This window comes from Hypomesus nipponensis, chromosome 2 (genome assembly GCF_054491055.1).
Source record: "Hypomesus nipponensis isolate SF chromosome 2, ASM5449105v1, whole genome shotgun sequence".
NCBI lineage: Eukaryota > Metazoa > Chordata > Actinopteri > Osmeriformes > Osmeridae > Hypomesus > Hypomesus nipponensis.
This window is the reverse complement of record NC_140362.1, coordinates 10,340,765-10,361,404: the sequence shown is the minus strand read 5'-3', so window position 1 is coordinate 10,361,404 and position 20,640 is coordinate 10,340,765. Positions and strand designations below refer to the sequence as shown.

At 47.4% G+C, this 20,640-nt stretch overlaps 1 protein-coding gene across 7 annotated transcripts in view; it reads right to left on the bottom strand.

Moving 5' to 3' along the window:
• Positions 1 to 4,137: 4,137 nt before the first annotated feature.
• The window catches only part of trak1a (trafficking protein, kinesin binding 1a), a 30,523-nt gene continuing 14,020 nt past the window's right edge, over positions 4,138 to 20,640 (bottom strand). For 6 of the 7 annotated variants that reach the window (XM_084705013.1, XM_084705022.1, XM_084704967.1 and 3 more), the window contains 14 exons: positions 17,597 to 17,673; positions 16,904 to 17,020; positions 16,595 to 16,695; positions 16,049 to 16,157; positions 15,676 to 15,754; positions 15,291 to 15,421; positions 14,943 to 15,017; positions 14,468 to 14,605; positions 13,588 to 13,664; positions 13,185 to 13,418; positions 12,261 to 12,571; positions 9,920 to 10,393; positions 8,579 to 8,681; positions 4,138 to 6,860 (listed from right to left, as the gene is read on the bottom strand). In XM_084705013.1, the coding sequence (XP_084561139.1) occupies positions 6,089 to 6,860; positions 8,579 to 8,681; positions 9,920 to 10,393; positions 12,261 to 12,571; positions 13,185 to 13,418; positions 13,588 to 13,664; positions 14,468 to 14,605; positions 14,943 to 15,017; positions 15,291 to 15,421; positions 15,676 to 15,754; positions 16,049 to 16,157; positions 16,595 to 16,695; positions 16,904 to 17,020; positions 17,597 to 17,673 (2,798 nt within the window). In that variant the 3' untranslated portion in view covers positions 4,138 to 6,088. Of the gene's footprint in view, positions 6,861 to 8,578; positions 8,682 to 9,919; positions 10,394 to 12,260; positions 12,572 to 13,184; positions 13,419 to 13,587; positions 13,665 to 14,467; positions 14,606 to 14,942; positions 15,018 to 15,290; positions 15,422 to 15,675; positions 15,755 to 16,048; positions 16,158 to 16,594; positions 16,696 to 16,903; positions 17,021 to 17,596; positions 17,674 to 18,472; positions 18,778 to 20,640 lie in introns of those variants that run through there. The other variant, XM_084705003.1, reaches the window with a different exon arrangement.

Genomic DNA, 20,640 nt, shown 5'->3' with positions numbered 1-20,640 from the left:
ACATTTCATCTGCATTAGATGCCAAACAACGATGTGCTGCTGTATTCATTGACCTAGCCAAAGCCTTTGACACGTTGACCACACCATCCTCGGCAGTAGGTTGAGTAGTATTAATGTTTCTTATATACTTGTGTAATAATTGGACTAATACGCTGTTCCTATTGGTCCAGAGACGTTCTCAAAAGTCAATAAATACAGCGTACTTGTTTATTGACCTCCCAAATGTTCGCAGAGGTCAATAAACGTTTTTTGCGGACGTAGCAACAAGCGGTTGCCTTGGAGATGTAGCAATTGACCTTAAAGATGTGGCATCTGCTCGGCAACAAAATAGCCTAAATTGCCTTAAAAAACCCTAAAACAACCAAATATGGTTTTTGCACAGGTCCGCAAACGACCCACAATCGCTTCCCGTTTTAAAGAGGTATCCGAAGCAGACAGAAAACGAATTCTGGTTGAAAGAAATAGCTCAGAAATAGCTAACACAGCGACTAAAAAGAAAAGTTAATTTCTGTGATATCTCAGCCATAGTTGTTGTTCTGTTCACGAAATAAAGTATTTGTTATTGAAACTCCACAGTTGTTGATATGTTGCCTTGGCCTACGGTTGACCTACGGTCTCGGTTAACAAACGCTTTAACAAATCTTGGTTTACAAAGGCGTTTGCAGACCTGTCGAGGAGTAAACATTTGCTGTTTACGAATCACTCACTGGCATGGTTTTCTCACTATCTTTCCCACCGGGTGCAGCACGTACGGTTTGACAACTCTCTTACACCCTCTCCCAGTCATCGAGGGTGTCCCTCAAGGTTCCATACTGGGTCCAACACTGTTCTCCATTTACATCAACAACGTACCCCTAGCTGCTGGTAACTCACTCATTCACCTTTATGCTGACGATACAATCCCCTATGCCTCTGGTCCTTTCCTTGCCACTGTTCAATCCACACTCCAGGATAGCTTCCTTCAGGTACAACATGCCTTCTTTCAATTGAAACTGTCTCTAAATACATCCAAGACAAAGGCTATGTGGTTCCATCGGAAGGGAGCTCCCTCCCCTCCACCATTTAACATCACCACCTGTGAGGGAGATACCCTGGACTACGTTTCCACCTAACTTGTGCATCTGGTTAGACTCTACACTATCCTTCTCTCTCCACATCTCTAAGCTACAGTCCAAGATCAAGGCCAAACTGGGGTTCCTCTACAGAAATCATCTCTCCTTAACCTGTTCTGCTAAACTCACCCTCATCAAAAAAAACATTCTCCCCTCACTTGATTTCGGTGACACAATATACAGATCTGAATGTAAGGGCACACTCTCCAAACTCGACACTCTCTATCACTCTGCTATCTGCTTTGTCACAAAGCCCCTTTCCACATGCTCCACTGTACTCTATACTCCCTTGTAAACTGGCCCTCACATCACACCCTTCGTAATATTCACTGGCTGATTCTCAGCTACAAGACCCTTCTGCACCGCACACGCCCCTACCTGTCTCACCTGCTGCATCCTCCTTCTGTCACGCACAACACCCGGTTCTCTCTCCATAACAAGTAAAAAATTCCCAAACACAAATCCACCCTTGGTCTTGCATCATTTCAGTCTGCTGCCGCCTCTGACTGGAATACTCTGCAAAAGCACCTCAACCTGGACAAATTCTTTTCTATCCCTGCCTTCAAAGAAGCCATTTCACTCATGCTCACCGATTTCTGTAAATGCTCTCTCACCTTTTAACCCTTCCCCTCAGTATTTGTTGTCCTATTCATCCCCATGGTCTGTCATTATTGTCTGCTGCCTGCTTTCTTTTCTCACCTGCATGTATGTATCCTTTGTTTATTCCTGCCAGTGTCAGTCTATGTCTGGATTGTGGTTGTTGTTTGGTGTAAATAGTCTCTGTGTCTTGCTTTGTTTTCTTTGTGCTTTTAACATTTGTATCCCCTCGGATTCCCTATGTATTAATGCCCTGCGTGGATTAACCTGCTTGTTTTTTGTTGTTGCTTTTTTCTTCTTTTCTGTATGTTGTACTGCTGTGGTTGTGTGCCGTTGTGCTTTGTAACCTGATTTTGATTAGCTTCTGCTTTTTGCCAGGCCACCACTGAAAATAAGAATGTGTTCTTAATGATTCCTCCTGGTTAAGAAAAAAAAAAAAAAAAACAGGGCTTCACTTGTTTTCGACCGGGTAAATGCAAAAAGCGTCATTCACAGTGAGGATTATCTTTTTCCACTCAAAGGGCTCTGGAAGATTTATTTCACAGCCTAAGGCACTTGGAGCTGCACCTAACTATATACATTTCAAATACCTTTCAAGCTGTAAAGGTAAGCTAGGCTGGCTATTGAAGGCTCTCCCCTATTGTAAGAGGTTGGCTGGACTGGATGGAGATGCTTCAAACCACCCCACTGTCACCGTTCCACAAAGCCCTCTGGGATGCAGCAGTGTATCTGACGTGCTCCTCGAGGAGCAGGTAGGTTGGACACAGAGTCGGGTGGGGTGGATGAAGGAGGCTGAGAAAGCAACTGGAGCTTTGTGAGGAGTGAGAAGCAAGGGGAGGGGAGAGATGCGAGAGAAGGGAAAGGAGCGATTGAGTGACTGGCGACGCTGCCATGACCTTGCTGTGAGTGTCGAGTCCTCGTCGCAAAGGGAGTGACCATCTGTGTGGTGGCTTTTCCTCGCCTTTCCTCCTCTTCTCGCCTCACCTCGGTGACTGATGTTTTATTAAACCTCCAGGATAAAGAGAGGAGAGGCCAGGACAGGAGAAGAAGGTTGAGGAATGGAAAGGAAAGGAGAGGAATGGAAAGGAGATGAGAGGAGCTAATGAGTCAGCCTGGCCAAGTCCCGAGAGGACTGACAGACGAGGAGAAAACCTTCAAAGACATGCCAGGAATGTTCTGAGTCCTTTGATTTTCCCTCCAGCTCTCCTTCCTCTGAGATTACTGTATCTCTCTCTCTCTCTTTCAGGGTCTCTCGTACTGACACAGGATTTAGTGAATAGGAGGAAGGGAGGGTGTGGTATAAGTTAGCACAGCTGGCGGAAGCAAAGTCCTTCTCTATTTGCATATTGGCAGGCTGTCCTACATGTGCAACATTCATGCATTTGACAACAATCTCACAACATTTGCTCAGTTGGTTTACAACAGGTATACTTCAAATAAAAGATGAAATAGCAGATTCACCTTTCTCCTAGTCCTAGTGTTTTCCTTTGTCAACCGCCCACCAATGCCCATGTTAGAGCTAACCTCACAGGTTGGTTGTCTGAGAACTCCAGTCCTGTTTCTCCATTTGATGAGATAAATCCTAGCAGCTGTGAGGTAAATTTCAGCATCAGGATTGTTGAAAAAAACAACACTAGTTAGTTGATTTCCCTCTATTAGACTGACTACATAGAGAGTCTGGGACCGAACTACAAACGTGGAAGAGTTACAATGAAGAAAGTGTTGACCATCCATCACTGTTAGCTTCCCATGACGACAGGATTAGCAGGAACTCCTCAGACGTAGGCTTGCCTTGGTTTCAACTAACAGTCTAATTGCATAAACATGAGACAAATTGAACATGTTCTTTATGTCAAAAAATGTGCTTGTTTTGGTGAGGAGTAGCATGTATCTGTATGCGAAGAGGTTTCTGTTTCTCCGCAAGTAGGAACGTGCTGTAAGTGGGCACTCATAGACAACAGCAAGGACACAACACCACAAGAGGACGGTTCCTAACCCACTCCACTTCTTTCAGTTAGAGATTGGGATGGACCCTCAACACAACAGCTATCTGCTCTACCATAACAATGCTTCATCCTCCAGCTCTGTGAAGGCTTTAATGACACTGAAGCCGGGATGAGGCTCTCATCATCTGCTGCCAGGTTCACATCAGCATGGTCAATCTGGTGTGTCGGCTTAGCCACTGTACATACACAATGCCCTAATATGATTTTGGGAAGTATGTGCATTTCAATACTTTTTCTCATGCATCTGATGTTTACAATAGCTTACTATCTGATCTTACAAATCCTAGATGATGAATATACAGTATATTCTTGGGCAGACTGCCCCCCTGTGGTCAAGAGAAGCAACTTCAACACAAGCAACGAATAATAAAACAATAACCAACAAGCACAAAAATCCCAAAACAGAAAAGCTATGACAATCATTTTATTGATTTATATTTTTAATCCCTTTTCTGCAAAGAGGAACTCTTGAAGCTCAACGAACACAAAGCACAGCTCTTCTCCCCAGTGTCCTGACTGATTCATTGATTGAAAATTTTTGTTCCTTTTACTTTCCACCCTTTTATAAAAGTTAACATGACTTTAAACGTGTTGCATACTTACCATTTACAATATACACATAATATGGAGATATACCTGTAATCGAACAATACATTCAAAAGATATTCAAGTTACACACAATAAGTTCACACACAATGTCAGTGAATACTCCTCTCTACTTGCATCAAGACTCAAAGTTATAGATAAATAAGCTAGTCTCTCATTCAAACAGACACACTTGAGTTTATGTGCTTCTTGCAAAATAGAATCCTAAAATAGAATATCTCTCTGCTTGTTAAACTGAAAGTTAAAAGTTAAAAACCCCATTGAAGGACACCCCTCCCATCAACAAAATATACTTGTTTAACAGCTAACACCACATTTAAGGTGGTGAGGGGGGGTGCCAAATCATTGGATCACCCGCTTAGCCCTCCCAAACAATTCTCCAAGAAAATAGACTTCAAGACCCAGCCACCAACAGCTTGTCATTCTTGATAACTATGCCATCAATAATTCATTTCTCATGTATTTATTTGGCTGCCTAACTTTGTTTTTGTTTGAAACATCCAACAGGGTTGGACACAGTCAGAGATGGGGAACATGGCAGACAAGTCAGTCAGTCAGTCAGTCAGACAAGGTTAAGACCGGGGGAAGATGTCATTAGGCACTAGGACACTTCTGCCTCAATCTCTTCACCTCACGAAAGTACAGTACAGTTTTTAAAGCTAACAGTTCAGTCGATAGTTCAAGACACATTTTAATATGAAACTCAAACTGTAATCCTACGGCATGCACATTAGAAATGTTTGACACTGTCTTCTTAGAGTACGCCTCATGTCAGACAGGCTTTGGTCAACTAAACAGTTGACCTTTGAACTCAACTTTTAAAATGTTCTCACATGTTTATCTTTGATTATCCGTAATTTGAGTCTTTTTTGTCACACTAGTATTTAGCGGGCAAACCTGAACAAACTTTTATCACACGTTTGCATACTCGCACTGCACACTAATATGCATGTCAGCTATGTTGGTTGGTTACAATTAAATACATCTAGAAGTTTTGCTGTCTTCAAGTTCAAACCATATTATAAACTTGCACTGCAAACATTCATGCGACCCTCCCAGCTTCAGTGCGACCCCTCCCCTCCTTATTTGGAAAGAGCTTGGGTTGAGTGACAGGTCAAAGAGGAAGTAACTTCAGCATGTGTCACACCCCCACTGCTAATATAATATCATTTTTGTTTCTAACTGGACCAAATGTTTTATGCTTGCCCCTCATTTGTTAAGGGGAGAGGACACAGTGCTGTGGGGCCAATAGGAAAAGGCCTGAGGAGCTGTACCATTTCCATGTTAGAGGAGTAGATTCATATCCACATGTTTAGGCTTGGGAATCAAAAGTGCTTTTAAAGGCATTTACCTGGGCTAGGTTCCTCACAGTCCTCTCACTGGACAACGTATACCATGTGCTACATACAATTCCTTCAGTCTACCATGAACAGGGCAGAAAATAATACATTAGGGTACCATTCATAAAGAAATGGCAGAATGAGACACACACAGAGGAAAAAGTTCAAGCACCGATACAAAACCCACAGTTACAAAGGGCCATCGTCCCTCAGGCACAAAGTCGATTTGTCACAGGGATAGTAACAGTTATGTACAACTTGAATCAGAGAGGGGAGAAAAGGCAACATTCACTCATCACTGAGACTAGTTCTAAATCGGTTCCCAAGTATGGGATTTGATTAGCCTAGCCTGGCTGTCTGGGTTAAATAAGTCATCCATTAGTTAGTGTAAATTGTCGATTAGAGTGTTCTGGGTGGGAAAAAGGTATCAGTCATCGTTGAGACTGGTCTGTTTGTGGAGTTTGTGAGCGGAGGTGATCAGTATTTCAGGGCTGGGGGGCCCTGGCCCCTTCATAGCCATGCTGGCCCCCACCATGACAGGATAGCTACGGTTCCTTCGCATGCCAGCATTCAGGACAGGTAGGCCTCCTATGGGGCTGGTGACCCCCCCTGGTCTGAAGGGCGGTCCGGTCCTGTGCAGCCCCCCCAGCACCCCCCCTGCTGGGCCCCCGGGGGACACGGTCCTGAAACGCTTCAGCTTGTCCACCAGACGCAGGTTCTGCACGCTGCCCTCCGCCGCATCCTCCTCGTCCCGCCCCTCTGCCCCCCGCACCTCCCTCAGGATGGAGCTGGCCGGCTTGGACGCCAGGAAGTTGTCGTACAGGGACTCAGGCGGGCTGAACTGGAAGGGTGACAGCGGTGAGCCCGGTTTGGCGTGGGTGGGGGAGTTGGGCGGGGTGGAGGGGAGGGTGTCCGGGCGGTGGAGCAGGGGCGGGTGGGGGGCAGGGAGCACCCCTGTGGGGGTGCCAGTGGCTCTGTCCCAGCTCAGGGGGTTGTACATGGCTGCGGAGATCCCCCGCTCCTGCAGCTGATGCACCAGGCCCAGGGAGGTGCTGGTGGTCGTGGTGGAGTCTCTCTGGTTGGTGAATGACTGGGCCAGGCTGAGTCGTCGGGGGGTGCAGGGGGTGGAGGCGGGGGTGGAGCGGATGCTGCTGCAGCTGCTGCTTACAACGCAGGAAGACCCATGACTCGACAGTAGACTGGATGGAGAGAGAGAGGGAGGAAGAAGAGAGAGGAAGAGAGGGAGGAGGATAGAGAGGGAGAAAGGATAGAGAGCGAGAGGAGAGAGAGGCAGAGGGAGAGAAAGAGAGAGAGGGAGAGGAGAAAAGGAAGAAGGGTAGAGAGGGAGATGGAGAGGGAGGAAGGATGGATAGAGAGGGGGAGAGAAAAAATGGAAGACGGGGGGAAGGCATAGAGGGAGGAATAGTGGGATGAACAAATAGATCAAGAGAGGCAGAGAGAGGGAGGGAGGGTGTGCAGAACAGGGGACAAAAAAGAGGGAAAGATGAAGAGTCAGAGGTCAGAACACAAACACATGCTGTTAGTCTCCAGGAATCCCATTCAAGTCGACAAATCTTTCCATTAGTAAATCGTACATTTTCCTGAAATTGCTTCAGAATTTAAATTAACCAGTGTCAGGAAAACAGTTATGAAACAGTACAGCGAGCTTCAAGTGTATACAAACCAGCTTCAACCCAACGTCTTATCAGTATTATTGAGCATGCAAGCAAACACAATCATTGGCCCCTAACTTGTGGCCTCGATTGGTGATTACTGTTAGTTCAGTCTAGCAGGCGGGCCCAAGTGTGATTGACAGGTGTTAGAACCAAACACAGATACAGTTAGACCCAGATGGCTGGCTATTATTGGCCCCGACAAACACCGGTGACCCACGACCTTTTGAGGTCGCGACCTCCACAGAGATGCCGCTAGCTCACCCCTGAGCGGAGCAAGCTCAGTGAGCCTGCTCTACATCAGCCCTCAGAACCACATGATACAGCCCCGCCTCCTCTTCCTCATCACATGACCTGCGGAGGGCCAATCGGATCAAACAGTGGGTAAATGTAGGCATGGTCTTGGACACTGTAGATCATTTGGTTAAATGATTAAGCAATAGTTCGTCAGGAGCCACCGTAATCAGGATGCTCGGTGGTCAAGTTCATGTTCCCTCGCTATCTCTGCATCACGTTCAGTTACCAGTTGTCTGGATTAAATACAGTTGCTTACAGCCGGTGTGATCCTTGACTCATACCAACACAGTAACACATTTTTACAGACACCACCCCTCGAGATGACCTCAAGCCCAGACTGTTATTAGGTGTGTTTGACTTCATGCAGCGCCGGCGTCGCCTGCAGCCCTGCTGACTTGAAGTAGCCAATGGCATTCTCAGCTTCAAGGCAGCCGGCTGCAGCCGTCTGTCGGTGCCGCCATCACTGCATGAAGTCGAACACACCTATTAACCTCTTTCACAATCTCAAAATCCCAGAAAAGGATAGAGCAGCAGAAATGTGGTATATATCACATCAGGGACAAACAAACACCAGTGCACCTTATTCCTTTACAGCAACCTTTCTCAACCCTGGGCCTCAGGACCCCCCCCTGCCCTGCATGTTTGAGTTGTTTCTCTGTTACAACACACCTGATTCAACTGAATGGGTTTCTTATCAAGCTCAGGAGAAGCCTGATAAAGACCCATTCAATTGAATCCTGTCTGTCGTAAGCAGGGCACGGAGTCCTGAGGAGCAGGATTGAGAGAGAGGGCTTTACAGTGCCATTCAGAGGGACTAACACGGTGCTCTCAGTCAGCCGGACACACCACAGCCTACTGTATAGTTGGAGCTAAACAACCTGGATGGAGGCTTTGGGCAACACACAACCCATGTTTCTGTGTGTGTGTGTGTGTGGTGGTGTTCTTACCTCGGGGTGACTCTGGTGAGCTCGTCAGATGGGTGGAGGATCCGGCAGGTGGTGTAGGTGTAGGTGGAGCTGGTGTGGGACATGCATTTACCAGGGAAGTGCACTGGAGGAGACCGGGGGCAGAGAGAGAGTTAAGGTTAGTACAGGGCCAAGAGGTACTACTACACTACAACTCAATACAGGTCCAGGGACACAGACACATGCATGCACACATGTACACACACACACACAAATAATCCAGTTATCTGTCAGACAGGATATACAGTACAGTACACACAGAAAAAGTGTGAAAGAGTATGGACAATGATTTAACAAGTTTTCTGTATCTCTCTGGTATGAACCCTTCTCATTGACTGACATTAATGTTAGCCTTGGTAGCCCTGTCCTTGACTTTGACATTGAGCTGTCGTAGCCTTATCTTAGCCTGGTCTGTCATGTGAGCAGGACAGCTGAGATACTGTGTTTTAAATAGAACCCTGTCATCTGAGAGACCGACACCAGAACCTCACTGACCCTCACACTGGACCTACGCCACCAACAGCTACTCTATGTGTCTGTCTGTGTGGGAAAGGGTATGTGGCTGTGTCCATGTGTGTGTGTGTGTGTGTGTGTGTGTGTGTGCGTGCGTGTGTGTGTGTGTGCGTGTGTGTAAGCCAACACCTAACCTATAGCACTAGTTATGCAAGCTCTAAGCCGACAAACAAAAAAGACCTAAAACTATTCTACAATTACTATGAAGTTGAATGATTTGGGGGTTTGAATTTAGATTCATGACCAGAGATTCAGAATACTGCCATGTTTTTTTCCCAGGATGCAGTGCAAGAGGAAGAATGTAATCTGACGCCCTTTTTGGAGACAGACCACCAATGGACAGAGTGGAAAGAGGAGGGCAATGACACAACGATTCTGAATTGTTGAAATGAATCATTGATAGTAAAGCAGGATATGATGTGGAAAATGTGCAGGAAATAACAAAAAGGCCTTAAGAGAGCAAATATATCATGTGTGTGTCAATAAACATTTGATGACCATTTTCATTTCCCAGCATTGGAGTATGAATCAGAGTATGAAGACAGGATAAATTGATGACAGAAAGATGGATTGGAGGTGAAACCAAGGTAGATAATATATATATATATATATACTCAGGGGACATGGTGGCCTGCGCAGGTCTGGATGGGTGGATGTGCGGGTGTGTGCACGCGTGCGTGGATGGGCGTGGCCGGTGATGGGGGTGGATGGGGGTGGCCAATGAATACCCAGCATCCTGAGAGAGGTGGTGGTGGTGAGGGTGGTGGGGGCGTATTGAGGCTGTGTGACCCATTTAAGGCACTCCCTCACCAGACACCCCGTCTGCGGCACCGGCCTGGTCCTGGGGGTCCGACTGTGGGTCCACATGCTCACTGGCCCCAGGAAGGGGGGGTGAGATGGAGGGTGAGGGAGGGGGGCTGTCTGGGCTTGCTCTATCCCCGAATCTTCCGATGACATCGGCTTCAGCCTGGGGGGCAGTGTCGTCCCCGCTGTTGCTGCTGTTGTTGTTGATGACGCAGAAGGACGAGGAAGAGGAGGAGCTGAGGGAGCGGGCATGGCCCAGGCGGCTGAACACGCCCCCTGCTGAGGTAGATAGGTCGCCCGGTGGCTGGCGGGGGAGGTCGGCTGAGCCTTCGTCCTCCTCCAGGTCAGTGAACTGGTACACCTCCACCTGGTCTGCCTCCAGCTGCCGGAACCCCTTGGTCACCACGCCCGGCCGGGGGTCCAGGAGGCCTCCCAGGTGGGGTTGAGCCAGCTGCTGCCACTGGTGGAGGGTGACAGAGCCTGGAGGGGGGGGAGGAGGAAGGGAGGGAGGAAGAGGGGAGGAGAAGAGGAGGGGGAAAGGAAGAAAGGGAGGGAGGAAGAGAGGAAGGAAGGAAGGAAGGAAGGAAGGAAGGAAGGAAGAGAGGATGGAAGGAGGGAGGGAAGGAAGGAAGGGAAGGAGGGACGTATGGAGAGATGGGAGAGGGACAGGCAGGGAAGAACAACAAACGAGGAAGAGTTTGACGGATGAGGAGAGGGAAGAAAAGAGACACATTTTAGAACAGCTATATGCATCACTAAAACTTCATCCTGAAAGCTCTGAATACTATACCAACTCAATTACATTATGATACAATACTCATGGCTATGGCCTAAATTTAACTTGTGATACCCAAACATGGTTGTGCATCATGAATGGACGGGAGAGAGCAATGTATTAGCCTTTACCTCTCCACCTCCACTTGTTGAGCAGCTTGAAGCTGTACCATGGCCAAATATATAGGCTGTTTATATGGTCGCTCACATACTCATGTTTACACAGCAATAAATTCAGCAGGTCAAAGATATCAAAAACATTCCCACCAGTATGCCCCCTGATGGCATGGCCTACTTTTGCACACACACACGCGCACACACACGTACAAACACACACACACACACACACAGGGCAGCCTTTGTATGGCACCAGGCATTGATGAATATGACATCAACATCCAGATATGCGACATGGGGTTGAATGAAATTTTAATTTAGGTTAGATATGAAAGAGGTACTGTGCAGGATAAATATTCAATTCTGCTGTCGAGCCCTGTGTGTAGAAACTTTATATTTTCTTAGTTGAAATAAAGATTGGTTTTATTTCAAGTCAAATGGTTACTTGTTAGCAGGTCACAGACTAAGTTGGCCTGATAGAGGAGGTTAAGAACAGGTACAATACAAAGGAGAAAAGAAGAAGGTATGAAAATTAGTAGATTTTATTGAAGAGCTATTGAATATAAAACTGACAAAAAGCATAAAGGAGGAGGGAACAAAAATAGGAAAAACGAAAAGGAAGTAGGAATTCAAGAGACGGTTAAGAGACTTTAAATACTGTTTGAGCAGAAACAAAACCAGACTGGGGAAAAACGTGCAAAATATGGATGTCTTGACAAGCAACATGATAGCCAAAATAAGAAACTAAATCAAGGAAACAATGGTTTTGTAAATACCACACTGAACCAACCATTAGACTTGAAATAAAACATACTGCTAATTCGGCTTTACCTTAACATTGGCCCATTTCCCCTCTCAATGCAAAACAATTTTAGTCTAGGACTAGTCTTAATCCAAGTCTGGGAAACTGGGTCCATATGCTGTTGACCCACAGGTGAACTGTTAATTTTGAGCAGAATAACTAAATATGGCCACCAAGGGGCAATAGAGGGCTAAAGATAAACTTAGTTGAGTCTGGATGACTCAGTCAACCAAGTACAAAACAAAAGTGCTTGTACTACATCTGTCATGACTCCAACATACTCTAGTTGAAAACCGAACAGCATAAATAAATAAAAACTGTGTATGAAAATAAATATTTTTAGCATTTAGGCATAGGAAAATGAATATTCCATGAGGGTCAAGATGAAAACCCTCCAGACAGTTGTGCACTCTCTGAGCGGTATGCTGGTGTGTGTGTGTGTGTGTGCGCTGTGGTGTTCCTAGGGAGTTCCAGACTATATCTCGAACCAGCAGCGCGGCTGTGCGTGTCTAAAGTAGAACGAGTGCTGGCAGGAGAGGCTGCCCTCCTCCTGATTCAGCAGCCCCCACAGGGAGTCCACCACCAGCAAGGGGAGGGGCCGGGGGGGGCGTGAGTGGCCGGGGACGGGGGCGGGGCTCAGGACGAGCAGGTCACCTTCCAGGGGCTTGACGATCTGGAGCTTCTCGGGCAGGTAGGAGCGGGCTCCGAAGGAGTAGCCCGACCAGCCGCTGCCCAGGGAGGGGTGCGAGCCCAGCGACATGATGCTCTCCGTGGGGGTCATGGAGCCGCTGAACAGCTCGCCCTTGCCCGCCAGCTCCGCCAGCTTCCTCTCTCGCTCCTCCTCAAAAAAGCGACGCTCGCTTATGTAGTTGTCCCTGCGCAGCGACAGGCGCCGCAGGGCCGCTTCAAGGTCATGGCTGCCAGGGGTCCCCGGGGTGCCTGGCTTCTTGTTGGAGTCCTCAGACCTGGGACACACACATACAGGAAAGAGACACAATAAATAAAAAAAACACAACATGAGAATCACAGCTGGTCTCCAACATCATTATTGAACACAACATAACTTGGCTTCCATTATCCAGAGAACACCTGACATATTCCTCGCTTTTACAGCACCACCAGGGCAACATTATCTCTTGAATAGCACAATGACTTCAATAAGTGGGTTTAATGTTTCCCTTGTCAAACATGTCCAGGTTGCTAGTGGGAACTCAATAGTTACAGTAAACTACCTCGAGGGTGGCTACTGATAGCAGTGTTTCTCTGTGCTTAGTAACCCCGGCTCTGTTCACACAATACAAAGACCGCAGGCATGCTATGTGTTGCTAAGCTAGGTTGTGTTTGCTGACTGGCAGGCTTTGTGAGGCATCAGAGACACTCGAACGACCCCCCAGAGTGTGGCATGACAGAGGATGCAGGAAACCAGAAAAGAGTCTAAAACTGTCAGAAATGAAAGGATGTGACATGGAAGAGATGGAGACATGGGAAGGATGGCAGGCATTTATATGACATATAAACTCAGCCAACCAGCCAGCCAGCCAGCCAACCAGCAAGAAATCATCCATCCATCCATCCTACCCGTTGTCGGGTGACTCCAGTATGATGCTGTTGGTACGGTTGTCGATGATGACGCCACCCCCGCTCTCTCCTCCGTACACGCTGGAGCGCGGCGTGCCCACGCTGCTGGAGCGACCCGACGGCAGACCCGACGTCTGATTGGATCCCGGGATGTTCATGGGGGAGGGGCCCTGGGAACGCTGGCGTATCTGGTTGATGTTTTTCACCGTCTCGAACACACGCTTGGGTTGGAGCCTAGACACAGACGAATGCAAATGTTTATGCACACACACACAAATTATAAATAAATAATGCTCAGTGACACTGGAAAAACCAGCAGTGTATACTCAAACATGACAAGGTCATCTGCACATTGTTGTAACAAAGAAGTCACAAACAGGAAGTGGAAGGCTACTGAACCTACTTTTGCTCCTCTACTTCCGGGTCATCCATCTGTAGCTCCTTCCTCATAGTCCCCTCGATCTCAGCTGCCAGAGAGTCCTGGGAGAGAGAGACAGGTAGGCAGACAGACAGGTAAATGTGTGGGGAACGATGGTGTGCGTGAGACAGACTGCAACGGTAAAGCAGAGGGTCAGACGGAGACAAGGAGAGTGCACTCTGTGAATGAATTGAACCCGGCTCTTTAAGTCTATTTGTCCAGAAAGCCTTGGGACTCTAACACAACTTTATTGATCCTTCACAGACCAAACACAAACAAACTGGAGGCTGGAGTTGCCCTAGAAACGCCATGCTTGTCCTCCAAATACCTTGGACCTTTGGATTCTTCCTTTCTTTCTGCACGTTGATGTGTCAGACTTGATTGAACTATTTGCATCAGATCTAGAGAGCATGATGCACCTAGACATGGAGAAGGTTCTCGTCACTGCTGTGCTGTATTCGTGTTACAGATCCAGCCCGGTGCTAACACCAGGTAGGTTATTATTGGACGTGGCTAGAATAAAGGGGGAGTAGAGTTACCTCCAACCCTCCCCCTCCCCCCCCCCCCCCCCCCCCCTCCCCCTCCCCCTCCCCCTCCCCCTCCCCCTCCCCCTCCCCCTCCCCCTCCCCCTCCCCCTCCCCCTCCCCCTCCCCCTCCCCCTCCCCCTCCCCCTTCTATAACCATGTCAGAACAATGATATTGAATGACACATACAATGGACCTGATACTCTCCCTTTCACCCTAAACAGCTCCCTTCCCCCCTCCCCTCCCCCTCCCTCAACAGCCCTTGACACTGCAAGTGGCATGGTGCATTTTGAGGAAGGGTCTCACTCTCCCCCCAGCCCCCCCCCCCAGCCTCTCTCACCATGGGGAACAGCCCAAGGGAGTGGAAGCGTCGCGGCGTGCTGAGGGGCAGCGTCTTGTTCCGCAGGTTCTTCAGCTCCTCCTGGGCCTCGTGGAGCATCTCCATGCACTCGGCGTACTTGTCCTCCAGCTCTCGCAGCTGACCCAGGAAGTGACAGAGAGGGAAGTTCCCCAAAACACAGAGATATTTATTTCAGAGTTAAATTTGTAATTTAGTTCTAATGACATGAGATGCAGCCAAATAGTCCAGAGTCTTGTACTCTGTGTTTGCGGGTACAGTTAGACAGAAGCGTTTAGGTGAGGCTACAGACTTATTTCACACCATTAGCATCAGTGGTGAAGTGAATGATGCGGTTGGCCTCCTGTAGTGCAACGTGAAGTCATCCCTGAGGTGCTGATTGTGAGAGGGGTTCTCATTAAATAACGCTTATTGTCCTGTGGGTGATTAATGGGGAAGGCAGTGTGTGTGTGCCTACCTCAGCAGTGAGCTGACGTTGGGCATCCTTGGCAGCTCCGAGGTGCTGTGTGAGTTCTTCATTCTCCACTGCATACTGCACACACACACACGCGCACACAAACACGCACAGACAGTCAAAAGGGAGATTCACACACCAGAATAATTCACCTCACTGACTTCAAGGGCATTCTAGGAACCAAGGTTCTGGGTTTAAATCCCACTGGGACCACATTCTGCAGTCAATGCACAAACAGCATTAAAAGTCCCCCAGGATCAAAGCATCTGTTGGACATGGTAGGCATACTCCATCCTCCATGACACTGGCCCATTCAGCCAGCCTTCAAACTAAGCTGGGTCCAGTACTCACCGACTTGGCCTTCTTCTGCAGGTCGACGATCTGGGAGAGCAGGTGCGTGATCTCCTCCTGCTGGCGAGACGCGTCGTCCGTCTTCTTGGCCAGCTCCTCTGCGATCGACGAGATCTGCAGGTTGGCGTCCTCTGGAGGGAGATAGAATAGACCGGCGTGGGCAAAAGTCAGGGTTTCTCTCAAACAGGATATTGCTTCTCTTTACGTATAAGTCTTTTTAATTTTTGTGTGTCGTTTTTATAAACACACACACACACACACACATTTTGGGACTAGTACTGGGACTAGTACAAACATTGCCTCGACAACCATGGTAGGAGACATGAGGTGTGTGTGTGTGTACAGTATGTATGTGTGTGTGTATGTGTGTGTGTAGCTAACTCACTCAGCTCTTTGACACAGTCGTTGACCAGCTGTTGCTCTTTCTCCTCGTACGAGATGGTCTCTGTCTCCAGGTGGTTTGCCTGATGGGTGGAGGGACAGAAAATACAGACCGTGATGATGCAGGGTTCGAGACAATTGAACCTTGCAATACAAAATGGACAGAATTAAATGTATCGCCTGATACTAATACTGTACTGTAGGTAGGTGTACTCCACCTAATACTGTCCTGTATGTAAGTAGATCTGATACAATTCTGTAGCTAAATTGTTCTCTGGACCGTACCTCTGTCCACAACACACTGTTCTCTCCTGCCTGTCTGTCTGTTTGTCTTTCTACCTGTCTGCCTGGCTGTCTGCCTGTCTGCCTGTCTGTACCTCAGTACGTAGCACAATGTTCTCCTCCTCAAGGTCTTTGAGTTTCTTCTGCAGCGAGTCCAAGGGGAAGAAGTTTGGCACAGACAAGGTGGCATCATGGTGGCGAATGCTGTCAAGTAGACAAAGGAAGCATGTCAGACACACGAGACACACAGCACATCAGTGTGGGAGTGCATGTGTGTGTGTGTTTGTGTGTGTGGTCCGCAAAGGCACAGCTGGGCTGTACAGCATGCATATCTATTATTTATGTGACTTGGATGGATGACGGAGAGGATCAATGTTTCTCTACCGGTGTAACAGAATCCCCTGTGTCTAGAGGCGTGAACAAGTCTTCCCACAGACCCATTGAACTACACCTCCCATGAGCACACAGTGAGAGAAGAGGACTTGTGAGGCCTTGTGTGGAGATGTCCATTTCTGCTCCCAAGAACTACAGATCCCATGAGAACATTGTAGGCAAGCAGGACTAACAGGGGTGAAGGTGGATGATTCTGAAACGAATTAACCACATATCCCATGAGCATGTAGTAAGAGAACCGGACTCACGGAGTAGAGGTGGATGATTCTCCTTCACTCTCCTCTGCTGCGCTGGTGTAGAACTGAAGCAGCTCATCCTTCATAGACAAGTCATGGCGAAGCTGAGACACCTGCAGACAGACAGAAAGAAAGAAAGAAATAGACAGAAATTGAGAGACAGAGAAACAGAAATAGAGAGAGAGACAGAGAGAGAGGCCGAGTGAGAGAAAGACATAAATAGAGAAAGAGATAGAGACAGACAGAGGTTCATATTTGGTTTCTTTAAGTCAGATAAAGACATACTGACATTTACACCGAAACACATTGATCCACACCCACCTCCTCCCGAATGTGCTCCACTTGCTCCTCCAGTAACTCATTTCTCTCAGTGAGAGTTTTGTTTTTCTTGAGAAGTGATTGGCCGATGCGGGCCGCTAGCTCCAGATCACGCTCTTTCTGCCATAGGATACAGACAAAGACTATTGGTTGGAAGAGGTCCAAGAGGCACATGAATGGTTAGAGGCAAATCCAAAGGGCAGGTTATTGGCTGGTTTAAGGGTTGGTAAAAACCCAGGTTGATCCCTCAATAAAGCCATTGGTTGATGGAAAATGTAGACAAGCCTAGCCTAACAACCAGCATTAAGTGACATGGGCAGAAGTCAGTTTGGGCACCATGCAAATCACCTTCTAGGAACCATACTAAAAGAGAAGGTTTCTGAAGGGTGGAGCTATTTATTATCTGTTTATTATGTTCTTAAATGCTCTTTAAGCTGCCCTCAACTTTGAGTCATATATCTTTCCCATGCAAAGTGGCAAATAATGTAATCAATAATCTTTGAAGCGCGATTTGAATATCAACCGGTCCTGTGCAAAGATCTCTGCGAAGGACAGCGCTCAAAGACATGACGACAAGCGCCGGGTTTTATAGCGAGACAGATACGCACGACAAACAACACGGATCCTCAGGTATTCACCTCACCTCGGACCTTGCACCTTTGAGAGTGCTGTTGGCGCTGTGACGTAGTCTCTTACCTCTTCCAGCAAACGAGTGACGGCGTCTATGTCATTGTATGTCTTCGTCATCTGGCCCACTCTTTCTGCACATAGAACTGCAGGTGAGGGAGGGAGGGAGGAGATGAGGGAGGGACATAGTGGAAGAAACGTATAAGGAATGTGTACAGTGCATGGTGTACAGTCCACAACCTGAGGTTAACCAGTGGTACACAATTAGACTGTTATGAATAGGGCTTTTATATCAATAATTTGTTTACTGATGTCACTTATGCAAAGATGCAAGAAAGAGAGAGAGCGTGAGCAACAGAGATGTCACCTAGTTACATTTACATTTAGTCATTTAGCATGACCGCCATCAGTATGTTAACACTTCTCCTCAAACCATGGCCAGCTATTCCACAGTGATGCTGGACTCCTAAAAGACCCCTCAATCAGTAAAGCTGAGAGCAGTCTAGATCTTCTATGATGGTTGATGTGACTTGGGCAATAGTGACTACTGGACACATCCAGTAAAAGAGCAGTTGTACACTGAACCTTATCCACTACTGTTTTACTGTTCAATATGGAGGAGTGTGGCAATTGCCTTGACTAACTTAATAAATATTTCCTACACTTCTTGTATTCCTTAATAGGAGAAACCACATGGAGCTGTTTTGTTTATTTCATAACCAGCAATACCAAAAGAGCAAAGAGTGAACTCTCTCCACCTCTTTATCTTTCCATCCAGAGTGTCTTATCTCTTAAATGAGGCGGTGCTAATGGAATTGGGTTGCCAAGGCCTCAACGCACACATACACCAAGCAACACACCAGGCCAGGCAACCCATACACCAAGCAACACACCAGGCCAGGCAACCCATACAGCAACTCAAATCCTAACCCAATCTTGACATACAGTCCTTGAATAAAGGAACCACATTTCAGTCTGGTGACAGGCAGCTCTCCCTTCTCTCTGCAATGAGGGGGTATTTGTTTCCTTGTTGTTCCTCTTTTCTGAGGTCCTGGTCCCTGCTGCAGCCCAGTTGGAAACCATGTAAATGGAGGAGACTGGGGATGCAAAGCTGCTATTTACATGAGCACTGAACACAAGAAGACAGTTTGCATGGTACACATTAGATCTCCACACAGGAAAACATGTCTGGCATGTACTTTGATATGACACCATAACCGTTACCGCCAGAAGACAGCAGTGGGAGGAAAGTCTTCTTACACAGCTATCATAACCCCTCCAGGTAACCATATCACAACAAGGGTGTAGACCTGCTCTCCAGCGTTGAGTCGCCAGCAACTAGAGGTGGACTAAACACAAGAGATGACACACGTCACACTTCCAAGTATAGGTGCGAGCAGATACGGTGAGATACGGCACAGTAGACATCAGAGCCAGTCAGCCAGGGTGTTAGTGGGTAGTTTGCTGTTCCCTGCTGCAAGGGAGTACCTAGCTACCACACACACACACACACACGTTGCTTTGGATTCCATGTGCTGACACCTAACCCCAGGTAAAGTAGAGAGGGGTGTTGGGTTGTACAGATCTTAACTTTCCCACTGCTGATCCATTTCAGACTACAGAGCGGCAGGGCTGAGACGCCACCACAGAGGCAACTTGACGCCCTGTCTTGTTTTTGCATTCAAAGTAGTCATTCAAGATAAGCAAAAGATTACAACCCACTGGAAAGACCTGAACACATTCTGACGGCTCCCTCGCATGGAAGACAAAGAGAGTCCAGTAGATATACATAATTACCGTCAACTTAAATGGTTGGTTGAGTTCAACTGCAGAAAACAACAACAAGTGTAGAAAGAAATGATACTTTGACCGCTTTACGTCAGACACCATAAACAAGACCTTTCAATGAAATATATTTTTAGCGGAGAACAGAGAAGACGATTGAAGTAGTAAGGTGAGGATGGCAATGAGCCTTGAGTGTCTCCAGTGGGATCGAATACCTGTCTGTCTGCTTCTACTGGCACACAGGAGTCCTGCCTTGCACTGCATGTTTACTCTCAACAAACCAACAGAAACGCACACACTCTACCCTCACATACCAGTTCACCTGCCGTGGCCGCACAGTACAATGCGTCTTACAGAACACAAGCAAAGGTTGAAAAGGAACTATTCTGTTATATCGCTTCTTAATCTGCTCTGAAACATTCCAGTTCTCGTAGACATCAGCCTTTGCAACTTGCATACTTCCCTGGCAGACTGACAAAGCCTTGATGAAACATTTATTGGAAACTCAGTCTAAAGTTGTGTTATGGCACAACTGTATTCCATGTAAAACTAAGGGAGCTAGATAGAGGTCCATGAACAACAATGAAATTGGAACCAGTCACGGCAGCTACTTGGAGCAGTGAAGCATCCAAGCACTGAACTACAAAAAGTTACCTTCACGCAAAATGAGTTGCTCTTCATCCTCCTCCTCCTCCTCCTCCCCCTCCTCCGCACTGTGACAGGATCCAGGTGAGCAGACATACTCCAGGCTCTCCTCAGAGTTATCAAAGGGTAGTTCCATCCCTAGTCTGGGCTAGCAGCGCCCTGCAAGAGCTTGCTCTCGCAAGTCCAAAGCCATAGCTAGGTGTGTGTGGGAGTGTCTGGGACTGTGTGTGTGTGAGAGGGAAATATCCAGACTGCATCTACTTGTGACACAATCCCCAACAGACAACTGATCCAGCCACTCCCTCTGTATCTCTCTGGCCTGCGGTTGGCCAGGGCACAGCCTATCCTAGCACAGAGTGCAGGGCAGTTCCCTGATTATTTCAAAATGTTTTTGAACTTTATCTTCACATCATACGATAGCAGACCTGAGCTGAGATAGAGCAAGTAATGTTGTCATATAATGTTATAATCTTTAATCCTCAAGCCTCAATCGTTTTATAATAAATCTGCTGCCCTATAAATCTGCTGCCCCCCCTGCTCAGGCTGAAATGGTACCTTCCAGCAGCTACTCTCACAAACATTACAAGGTGGGGCACACAGCAATACAATCCACCTGTGCCATTTACAGGGTGGGGCGTAAGTACAGTGAACCCTACAGTGACCAAGTTTGACCATGCTGAGCT